Source organism: Brachyhypopomus gauderio, unplaced genomic scaffold (assembly GCF_052324685.1).
Source record: "Brachyhypopomus gauderio isolate BG-103 unplaced genomic scaffold, BGAUD_0.2 sc250, whole genome shotgun sequence".
Classification (NCBI taxonomy): domain Eukaryota; kingdom Metazoa; phylum Chordata; class Actinopteri; order Gymnotiformes; family Hypopomidae; genus Brachyhypopomus; species Brachyhypopomus gauderio.
Window position 1 is genome coordinate 55,410 of NW_027507071.1, and position 11,664 is coordinate 67,073.

Here is an 11,664-nt window from a genome sequence, read left to right on the forward strand (position 1 = left end):
CTCTTACTTTCTGTTCCTGATATTCAGATTTCCCATAACTGACCGCTGTTCACTTTGCAGAATAACTCTCCCATGAAGGAGGACCAAGGTGGCTCAAAGCCTGGCAGCAGCAACAGCGGCAGCGTCCCGAAGAGCCGGCCCAGCACCTGCAGTTCTTCGGCTGCCGCATCCCACCTGCGCCCGCTGCCCTCGTCCTCTTCCTCCAGCGCACCACAGTCTACCTCAGACCTCAGTTGGCCTGTGCAGGTGAACGGTGGTGCCGCCGCTCACAATAGAGCAGCTTTCCTGGTTCCGTATGGCCAAGAGTCATCCGACGAGTCCGACCAGGAAGGCGGAGCCTTGGATAATGGCACAGGGAAGTCTTACCCTGGTGCCAAGGCATCCGACGGGAAAGGTGGGATGGATGGTCCCCTCTTCCACAGCTCAAGCTGCCTCACGCCCAAGACCAACGGAGAGAGGCCCGTGGCAACCGCGGACGCCTTTGTGCCCAACGACGATGACTGGGATAAAGGTGCTCTTTACTTCTGTCCCTTAACACACGGCAAGACTATCTTGGATAAGTCTGAGGCACACCGGTTTATCTCTGGAGATAAACCAAGCTCTATTTGTTGTCATGGGACCACTAGTGGTGAATTTACTGTGGTCTGTGTTGCCTATTATCTTTTCTGTCCTCATTGTGAATTTGGTTGTGTTTGTAGATGTAAGAAAATGGTTCATGCCTCAAAAAGATTTACCGTCCGCCGTAGCTCGAATGTGCTCACCATTGCTTTAAAGCGCTTCGACTTCAACGGAAGCAAAATTGCAAAGGTTTGACCACCGTACTTAATTCTGCCGCACTGTTGTACACTTTCCTTAGTCGTTTCACGTGATCTATGCCGTTGCACAACTGTTCTCTGTCCCCCTGTGCAGGACGTGAGGTATCCAGAGTATCTGGACATGCGTCCGTTCATGTCGCAGTCCCACGGAGAGCCACAGCTCTACGGCCTGTACGCTGTGCTCGTCCACTCCAGGTTTAGCTGCCACGCCGGACACTACTACTGCTATGTGAAGGTTTGATGTGCTGCGCGGTTTCAGCATTCTCTGCGTTTTTGCACTGAGTTTCTGCTCTAGCTAATGGATGGAATAATGTTTTTATTTCAGTCTGGTAATGGGCAGTGGTATAAGATGAACGACGCATCAGTAACTGTAAGCGACATACAATCAGTGCTGAACCAACAAGCGTATTTACTGTTCTACATCCGGTAAGTTCAACCTAATGTTTAAACCAGCTCCAGATTTTTGAATAGTGGAATATTTAGAAAGGCATTTTATACACTTTTATTGACTGTAACTCTGTGACCCGTGGTCCCGGTCATTGCTCCCCTCGCCCGGTCAGCACGGCCAAGGTGAACGGGCCTCAGTTCACCTCCACCTCCGTCATCAGTCCACAGCTTTCTCCTCACATGGCAAAGGTATCACTACACCACTGCACCATGCCAGGAAATCTGACTTGGAACTGGTTGTTATTGTTCACTAGTATAATTGAGAGGGCTGTGTTTTGTTTGTTTACACTGTTAAACTCTTACTTTCTGTTCCTTATATTCAGATTTCCCATAACTGACCGCTGTTCACTTTGCAGAATAACTCTCCCATGAAGGAGGACCAAGGTGGCTCAAAGCCTGGCAGCAGTGTCCCGAAGAGCCAGCCCAGTCACTGCATTTCTTCGGCTGCCGCATCCCCGACCTCTGACCTCAGACGGCCTGTGCAGGTGAACGGCGGCGCCGCCGCTCACAATAGAGCAGCATCTCTGTCTGGTGCGCCAGGCTCTAGTGAAGGCAAACGAGCGCGTGAGGAGCGGAAGTGTGATAAAGACTCTGAGCAGCCACACCTTTCCTCCACCCTGAAGGAGCGAGGCAGATCCAGGCAGGGACATTATCGAGAGCGGGAAACCCGGAGTCGGGAGCGCTACGGGCACCGCCATCGCCATCGCCATCGTCCCAACAGAGACCACCATACTGATAAGGATCGCTCGGCCAGTCGAGAGAGGATCCCTGGAGAGCGAGAGGGAGATCGCCACCGGGACGGGCACACCCACCACCGCCGAGACCACTACCACCACCGGCGCCATCACAGCAGCAAGGACGAACGAGACCGGGATGTGGAGAATGGTCAAGGTGACTTCCCTCGCTCATTTGAGTACTATGTTGGGAAGAAAGACTCGGGACACAAGCGGGCTAAAGCACCACGCCCCGCCAGCCCTGCCCCGCGGCCCCAGGCACAAAAGCGTAGCCTGTCGGACAGGGAGGATCCATGTGAAGAGCGGCCTGTCAAAAAACATAAGAAATCCAAGAAGAAGAAGAAGGACAAGCGGAGGTAAGGAGCTATTTATGTTGCATGAGAACGGCCATTGCTATACTGTGTGTGACCAGGAGGGGTCAGCAAACAGAACTGTTACTGTTGTAGAAAATCTAGCAACCATAAGCCAGAAAGTGTACTACAGTTTCCTTAAGCAAATCATTTTCAATCTGCAGGAGTTCTGAGAGGGACCCATCAGACAGGAATGGGGACAGCAGCTCCTTCCGACACAAAAAGATGAAAAAGAAGAGGAGGAGGCACAACTTGGAGGAGGAGCCTCGTATGGAGTGTCGCTCTGGCCACAGCTTAGACAAACGTAAGCGCCGCCTCAGCTCCGACCCAGACGAGTCTTCACCCAGCGCCAAGCGACCTACTACTGAGGACTATTACCAGACTCAGTAGATCGTGCTCTGATGCCACGCTCCCTCCTTCGCCTTCCTCTGGACGGACAAAAGCGATGTCCGAGCCTCTCACTCAGGATGTCGCTCCCCCGCTGTCCCCGCCTCCTCACAGGCCCCATTCAGCCCCCGAGACGCCAGCTAAGCCAACCGACACCACGCCTCGCACCCAGATGGCCTCGGCTGAGGAGCCCATCTACTGCCACGACACCCATGTGACGAAAGGCACCACGGCGCCCCCAGAGGCCAACCACGACCTCTGCTCACAGGGGGGCGACGGGCACGTGGCTTTAGAGAGGCCCGTGGCAACCGCGGACGCCTTTGTGCCCAACGAGGATGACTGCAGGGAAGATGCGGTGGCGTCTCTGTCTGGTGCGCCAGGCTCTAGAGAAGGCAGACGAGCGCGTGAGGAGCGGAAGTGTGTGCGCCGCCTCAGCTGCGACCCAGACGGGTCTTCACCCAGCGCCAAGCGACCTACTACTGAGGACTATTACCAACTTAACGTCACTCAGGTGCATAAGGGTCAACTTTCTTTCCAAGTTTCAATTATCCATTACAAACTAGTAATGAGCAGTGGTATGAGATGAACGATGCATCAGTATCTCTAAGTGACATACGATCAGTGCTGAACCAACAGGCGTACTTACTGTTCTACATCCAGTCATTTCAATCTAATGTTTAAACCATTATATTTAGAATATTTAGAAAGGCATTTTATACACTTTTATTCCCCCCCCCCAATCCATTATTTTTAGGTCAACAGATCTTAAACTGAGACTGTAACTCTGTGACCCGTGGTCCCGGTCATTGCTCCCCTCGCCCGGTCAGCACGGCCAAGGTGAACGGGCCTCAGTTCACCTCCACCTCCTTCATCGGTCTACAGCTTCCTCCTCACATGGCAAAGGTATCACCACACCACTGCACCATGCCAGGAAATCTGACTGGGAACTGGTTGTTATTGTTCACTAGTATAATTGAGAGGGCTGTGTTTTGTTAGTTTACACTGTTAAACTCTTACTTTCTGTTCCTTATATTCAGATTTCCCATAACTGACCGCTGTTCACTTTGCAGAATAACTCTCCCATGAAGGAGGACCATGGTGGCTCAAAGCCTGGCGGCAGCAACAGCAGCAGCGTCCCGAAGAGCCGGCCCAGCCCCTGCAGTTCTTCGGCTGCCGCATCCCACCTGCGCCCGCTGCCCTCGTCCTCTTCCTCCAGCGCACCACAGTCTACCTCAGACCTCAGTTGGCCTGTGCAGGTGAACGGTGGCGCCACCGCTCACAATAGAGCAGCTTTCCTGGTTCCGTATGGCCAAGAGTCATCCGACGAGTCCGACCAGGAAGGCGGAGCCTTGGATAATGGCACAGGGAAGTCTTACCCTGGTGCCAAGGCATCCGACGGGAAAGGTGGGATGGATGGTCCCCTCTTCCACAGCTCAAGCTCCCTCACGCCCAAGACCAACGGAGAGAGGCCCGTGGCAACCGCAGACGCCTTTGTGCCCAACGATGATGACTGGGATAAAGGTGCTCTTTACTTCTGTCCCTTAACACACGGCAAGTCTATCTTGGATAAGTCTGAGGCACACCAGTTTATCTCTGGAGATAAACCAAGCTCTATTTGTTGTCATGGGACCACTAGTGGTGAATTTACTGTGGTCTGTGTTGCCTATTATCTTTTCTGTCCTCATTGTGAATTTGGTTGTGTTTGTAGATGTAAGAAAATGGTTCATGCCTGAAAAAGATTTACCGTCCACCGTAGCTCGAATGTGCTCACCATTGTTTTAAAGCGCTTCGACTTCAACGGAAGCAAAATTGCAAAGGTTTGACCACCGTACTTAATTCTGCCGCACTGTTGTACACTTTCCTTAGTCGTTGCACGTGATCTATGCCGTTGCACAACTGTTCTCTGTCCCCCTGTGCAGGACGTGAGGTATCCAGAGTATCTGGACATGCGTCCGTTCATGTCGCAGTCCCACGGAGAGCCACAGCTCTACGGCCTGTACGCTGTGCTGGTCCACTCCGGGATTAGCTGCCACGCCGGACACTACTACTGCTATGTGAAGGTTTGATGTGCTGCGCGGTTTCAGCATTCTCTGCGTTTTTGCACTGAGTTTCTGCTCTAGCTAATGGATGGAATAATGTTTTTATTTCAGTCTGGTAATGGGCAGTGGTATAAGATGAACGACGCATCAGTAACTGTAAGCGACATACAATCAGTGCTGAACCAACAAGCGTATTTACTGTTCTACATCCGGTAAGTTCAACCTAATGTTTAAACCAGCTCCAGATTTTTGAATAGTGGAATATTTAGAAAGGTATTTTATACACTTTTATTGACTGTAACTCTGTGACCCGTGGTCCCGGTCATTGCTCCCCTCGCCCGGTCAGCACGGCCAAGGTGAACGGGCCTCAGTTCACCTCCACCTCCTTCATCGGTCCACAGCTTCCTCCTCACATGGCAAAGGTATCACCGCACCACTGCACCATGCCAGGAAATCTGACTGGGAACTGGTTGTTATTGTTCACTAGTATAATTGAGAGGGCTGTGTTTTGTTTGTTTACACTGTTAAACTCTTACTTTCTGTTCCTGATATTCAGATTTCCCATAACTGACCGCTGTTCACTTTGCAGAATAACTCTCCCGTGAAGGAGGACCAAGGTGGCTCAAAGCCTGGCGGCAGCAACAGCGGCAGCGTCCCGAAGAGCCAGCCCAGCCCCTGCAGTTCTTCGGCTGCCGCATCCCCGACCTCTGACCTCAGACGGCCTGTGCAGGTGAACGGTGGCGCCGCCGCTCACAATAGAGCAGCATCTCTGTCTGGTGCGCCAGGCTCTAGTGAAGGCAGACGAGCGCGTGAGGAGCGGAAGTGTGATAAAGACTCTGGGCAGCCACACCTTTCCTCCACCCTGAAGGAGCGAGGCAGATCCAGGCAGGGACATTATCGCGAGCGGGAAAACCGGAGTCGGGAGCGCTACGGGCACCGCCATCGCCATCGCCATCGTTCCAACAGAGACCACCATACTGATAAGGATCGCTCGGCCAGTCGAGAGAGGATCCCTGGAGAGCGAGAGGGAGATCGCCACCGGGACGGGCACACCCACCACCGCCGAGACCACTACCACCACCGGCGCCATCACAGCAGCAAGGACGAACGAGACCGGGATGTGGAGAATGGTCAAGGTGACTTCCCTCGCTCATTTGAGTACTATGTTGGGAAGAAAGACTCGGGACACAAGCGGGCTAAAGCACCACGCCCCGCCAGCCCTGCCCCGCGGCCCCAGGCACAAAAGCGTAGCCTGTCGGACAGGGAGGATCCATGTGAAGAGCGGCCTGTCAAAAAACATAAGAAATCCAAGAAGAAGAAGAAGGACAAGCGGAGGTAAGGAGCTATTTATGTTGCATGAGAACGGCCATTGCTATACTGTGTGTGACCAGGAGGGGTCAGCAAACAGAACTGTTACTGTTGTAGAAAATCTAGCAACCATAAGCCAGAAAGTGTACTACAGTTTCCTTAAGCAAATCATTTTCAATCTGCAGGAGTTCTGAGAGGGACCCATCAGACAGGAATGGGGACAGCAGCTCCTTCCGACACAAAAAGATGAAAAAGAAGAGGAGGAGGCACAACTTGGAGGAGGAGCCTCGAATGGAGTGTCGCTCTGGCCACAGCTTAGACAAACGTAAGCGCTGCCTCAGCTCCGACCCAGACGAGTCTTCACCCAGCGCCAAGCGACCTACTACTGAGGACTATTACCAGACTCAGTAGATCGTGCTCTGATGCCACGCTCCCTCCTTCGCCTTCCTCTGGACAGACAAAAGCGATGTCCGAGCCTCTTACTCAGGATATCGCTCCCCTGCTGTCCCCGCCTCCGCACAGGCCCCATTCAGCCCCCGAGACGCCAGCTAAGCCAACCGACACCACGCCTCGCACCCAGACGGCCTCGGCTGAGGACCCATCTACTGCCACGACACCCATGTGACGAAAGGCACCACGGCGCCCCCAGAGGCCAACCACGACCTCTGCTCACAGGGGGGCGACGGGCACGTGGCTTTAGAGAGGCCCGTGGCAACCGCGGACGCCTTTGTGCCCAACGGCGATGACTGCAGGGAAGATGCGGTGGCGTCTCTGTCTGGTGCGCCAGGCTCTAGAGAAGGCAGACGAGCGCGCGAGGAGCGGAAGTGTGTGCGCCGCCTCAGCTGCGACCCAGACGGGTCTTCACCCAGCGCCAAGCCACCTACAGTTGTGGTCAAAAGTTTACATACACTTGTAAAAAACATAATGTTATGGCTGTCTTGAGTTTTCAATAAGTTCTACAACTCTTATTTTTCTGTGATAGAGTGATCGGAACACATACATGTTTGTCACAAAAAACAGTCATAAAATTTGGTTCTTTCATAAATTTATTATGGGTCTGCTGAAAATGTCACCAAATCTGCTGGGTCAAAAATATACATACAGCAACATTAGTATTTGGTTACATGTCCCTTGGCCATTTTCACGGCAACTAGGCGCTTTTGGTAGCCATCCACAAGCTCCTGGCAAGCTTCAGGTCGAATGTTTGACCACTCTTCTTGACAGAATTGGTGCAGTTCAGCTAAATGTGATGGTTTTCTTGCATGAACCTGTTTCTTTAGCACTGTCCACATGTTCTCAATGGGGTTTAAGTCAGGACTTTGGGAAGGCCATTCTAAAACCTTAATTCTAGCCTGGTTTAGCCATTCCTTTACCACTTTTGATGTGTGTTTTGGGTCATTGTCTTGTTGGAACACCCAACTGCGCCCAAGACCCAACCTTCGGGCTGATGGTTTTAAGTTTTCCTGCAGAATTTGGAGGTAATCCTCCTTCTTCATTATCCCATTTACTTTCTGCAAAGAACCAGTTCCACTGGCAGCAAAACATCCCCAGAGCATAATACTACCACCACCATGCTTGACAGTAGGCATGGTGTTCCTGGGATTAAAGGCCTCACCTTTTCTCCTCCAAACATATTGCTGGGTGTTGTGGCCAAACAGCTCAATTTTTGTTTCGTCTGACCAGAGAACTTTCCTCCAGAAGGTTTTATCTTCGTCCATGTGATCAGCAGCAAACTTCAGCCGAGTCTTAAGGTGCCTTTTCTGGAGCAAGGGCTTCTTTCTTGCACGGCAGCCTCTCAGTCCATGGCGATGTAAAACACGCTTGACTGTGGAGACTGACACCTGTGTTCCATCAGCTTCCAAATCCTTGCAGACCTGCTTCTTGGTGATTCTTGGTTGACTCTTGACCATCCTGACCAATCTCCTCTCGGCAGCATGTGATAGCTTGCGTTTTCTTCCTGATCGTGGCAGTGACACAACTGTTCCATGCACTTTGTACTTGCGTATAATTGTCTGCACAGTTGCTCTTGGGACCTGTAGCTGCTTTGAAATGGCTCCAAGTGACTTCCCTGACTTGTTCAAGTCAATAATTCGCTTTTTCAGATCCACACTGAGTTCCTTTGACTTTCCCATTGTAGCTTTTGTAGCTGAGTCTAATCACTGGGTCAAATGAGCCCTATTTAAATGGGCTCATGAGAAGTCAACAGCTGTAGTCAATCAGAATCACTTACAAGAAGTGAAGAGGCCATGACATGAAGCTAATTTGATTGACACAACTCGCTACATCACCAAAATTGACAAATTTTGTTGCTGTATGTATATTTTTGACCCAGCAGATTTGGTGACATTTTCAGCAGACCCATAATAAATTTATGAAAGAACCAAATTTTATGACTGTTTTTTGTGACAAACATGTATGTGTTCCGATCACTCTATCACAGAAAAATAAGAGTTGTAGAACTTATTGAAAACTCAAGACAGCCATAACATTATGTTTTTTACAAGTGTATGTAAACTTTTGACCACAACTGTACTACTGAGGACTAATACCAACTTAACGTCACTCAGGTGCATAAGGGTCAACTTTCTTTCCAAGTTTCAATTATCCATTACAAACTAGTAATGAGCAGTGGTATGAAAGGCATTTTATACACTTTTATCCCCCCCCCAATGCATCATTTTTAGGTCAACAGATCTTATGTAACTCTGTGACCCATGGTCCCGGTCATTGCTCCCCTCGCCCGGTCAGCACGGCCAAGGTGAACGGGCCTCAGTTCACCTCCACCTCCTTCATCAGTCCACAGCTTCCTCCTCACATGGCAAAGGTATCACCACACCACTGCACCATGCCAGGAAATCTGACTGGGAACTGGTTGTTATTGTTCACTAGTATAATTGAGAGGGCTGTGTTTTGTTTGTTTACACTGTTAAACTCTTACTTTCTGTTCCTTATATTCAGATTTCCCATAACTGACCGCTGTTCACTTTGCAGAATAACTCTCCCATGAAGGAGGACCAAGGTGGCTCAAAGCCTGGCGGCAGCAACAGCAGCAGCGTCCCGAAGAGCCGGCCCAGCCCCTGCAGTTCTTCGGCTGCCGCATCCCACCTGCGCCCGCTGCCCTCGTCCTCTTCCTCCAGCGCACCACAGTCTACCTCAGACCTCAGTTGGCCTGTGCAGGTGAACGGTGGCGCCGCCGCTCACAATAGAGCAGCTTTCCTGGTTCCGTATGGCCAAGAGTCATCCGACGAGTCCGACCAGGAAGGCGGAGCCTTGGATAATGGCACAGGGAAGTCTTACCCTGGTGCCAAGGCATCCGACGGGAAAGGTGGGATGGATGGTCCCCTCTTCCACAGCTCAAGCTCCCTCACGCCCAAGACCAACGGTTCCAGTTGCTTCCCCGGAATTCTCCCACGAGAAAACGGATCGGGACTTGTTCACAGTGCCCAAAATGGCCACCATAAAGTCAATGGCTTCAAACCATGTGATAAGGTATAAATTGATCAGTCAAAGCTGATTAAGCGATGGTGTTTTCGGTGGGGTACCTTTTTTATCACAGTATTTTTTAAATTCTGCATATGTATGTTTTATATTACTTTAACATTTAAAGACCAAAAATGCTTTCATTTGAATATTTGCAAACAGCACATGGTTTCCTGGTTCTACTCCTGAAATGCTATAGCTGTGTAGTTCCATCAGCTTCAGTATTCAGATAATACTATTAGACAAGAGGAATTAGACAGAGGAATTGTGAACCCATTAAGTAATATAATCGGTAAACTGAAGCCATCAAATGGCCGTTAACAGCTTTTTGTTGCTTGCGTTGTTCAGGCTACAGAAATTGGAGCATCTTTATCTTCCCTGGTGAGCCCCACCAGCGGGTTGGACTCCCAGCTCAGAAAGAACGCATACAGGTACACAAGCCGCTCTGGTCATCTTTCAGATTCACTCATTCAGCGAATAGAAAGGAAACACTGCAGGTAGATGAAGTGAGTAACACTGCTGCCTTTTTCTTCTCTGTTCAGCTCCAAGCCATCGTGCTCTGATGCCACGCTCCCTCCTTCGCCTTCCTCTGGACGGACAAAAGCGATGTCCGAGCCTCTCACTCAACATGTCCCCGCTGTCCCCGCCTCCGCACAGGCCCCATTCAGCCCCCGAGACGCCAGCTAAGCCAACCGACACCACGCCTCGCACCCAGACGGCCTCGGCTGAGGAGCCCATCTACTGCTACGACACCCATGTGACGAAAGGCACCACGGCGCCCCCAGAGGCCAACCACGACCTCTGCTCACAGGGGGGCGACGGGCACGTGGCTTTAGAGAGGCCCGTGGCAACCGCGGACGCCTTTGAGCCCAACGGCGATGACTGCAGGGAAGATGCGGCAGCGTCTCTGTCTGGTGCGCCAGGCTCTAGAGAAGGCAGACGAGCGCGTGAGGAGCGGAAGTGTTAAAGACAAGACAAAAGAAATGCTTCCATATGCTCATATAACAAATAAAGTATAATAGCATGTTACCTAAGCAATAACTTGGTTTCTCAGTGCACACAAAATGTAAAGGAACACTGAAATTCAACCTGACCATTAAAAACTGTAAATGAGATTTTCTTGATAATTTACTAGATTCTATACCTTTACATGTCCATGATCTTTACACAACCAGTCCTGCTGATTTAAATGACACAATAAAGTTATGAACAAAATAATTTGTAATGGATAATTCTAGAATGGAAAACAGAAGTATGGGGTTAATGTGGGATGTGCTTAGGAGAAAACTCATCTTAAATATTAGCAGTTTCCAGTTCTAGGGATTTTGGCCGCTTGAAAAAACCAAATGGGCCCCGGTCGTTTGGGGACTGTGTCAGTCATAACTGCACTCCCTCACCTAGCATCTCTGCTTAAATGCTTGTTTAATTCTGAGACTGTGGTTTCCTATTTGTCTGAATTTTCCCATAATGCCAAAAAAATTCTACTACCACCCAAGAATTGGTAGCCTTTGTTTATCCCCCAGGGCAAATGTAGACAGATTCTGCTGTACCATTTTTCAAAAATCCACACTGAAGTCTTAATTTTGTTAGGGCTTGGAGATACATTTCTCAGAAATTGGTTATCAGTTTCTCAGAAGTCTCCCATAATGCCAAAAGAATTCCTCTGCTGCATGAGAGTATGAACCCTTAACTATCATAACAGTAAGTTTTTGCATATTTCACTGTACCATTTCCTCATAAATCCATTTTAGGTTCATACTGCATTTAGGTGAATTAAAGCACTCATATCAAATAGGCTGAATCTGTGTAAATATCCTTTTGATCCTGACCAGAGTGAGCTTGTTCACTTTCACTGAAACCGTCATCAAGAACATCATCCTGTTCTTCATCCATGTTGTCAGATTTCTTCTGACAAGTGTCATGACAAACTTCTATCAGGGGACTGATACAGTTAGGTTTTTGCATCTGAGATGCAGAATCCCTCCATCACCTTATTGTGTACTGTAAGGAACCATGTAAAGCATTAAATGGGCCTGAGGCCTCAGCATCAACCCACAGTCTTTGAGAGGTCATAGGTCATAGTTGGGTCAAAGCCTGCTTCAAC

General features: G+C 50.0%; 3 protein-coding genes across 3 annotated transcripts; all 3 read left to right on the plus strand.

The window, feature by feature from the left end:
• Positions 1 to 381: 381 nt before the first annotated feature.
• LOC143504282 (uncharacterized) lies at positions 382 to 2,736 on the plus strand. The gene is made up of 7 exons (XM_076995791.1): positions 382 to 511; positions 699 to 807; positions 910 to 1,050; positions 1,141 to 1,241; positions 1,376 to 1,451; positions 1,619 to 2,352; positions 2,511 to 2,736. Exons 2-7 carry the CDS (start codon positions 709 to 711, stop codon positions 2,734 to 2,736), a joined length of 1,377 nt encoding a protein of 458 aa, XP_076851906.1. The 5' UTR covers positions 382 to 511; positions 699 to 708.
• A 1,955-nt stretch (positions 2,737 to 4,691) lies between these two features.
• On the plus strand, positions 4,692 to 6,705 carry LOC143504283 (uncharacterized). Its single transcript, XM_076995792.1, has 4 exons — positions 4,692 to 4,793; positions 5,362 to 6,107; positions 6,266 to 6,487; positions 6,603 to 6,705. The coding sequence occupies exons 1-4, from the start codon at positions 4,692 to 4,694 to the stop codon at positions 6,703 to 6,705; spliced, it is 1,173 nt and encodes a 390-aa protein (XP_076851907.1).
• A 1,996-nt stretch (positions 6,706 to 8,701) lies between these two features.
• On the plus strand, positions 8,702 to 10,871 carry LOC143504284 (uncharacterized). Its single transcript, XM_076995793.1, has 5 exons — positions 8,702 to 8,711; positions 8,765 to 8,904; positions 9,072 to 9,569; positions 9,909 to 9,991; positions 10,103 to 10,871. The coding sequence occupies exons 1-5, from the start codon at positions 8,702 to 8,704 to the stop codon at positions 10,245 to 10,247; spliced, it is 876 nt and encodes a 291-aa protein (XP_076851908.1). The 3' UTR covers positions 10,248 to 10,871.
• Positions 10,872 to 11,664: the final 793 nt, after the last annotated feature.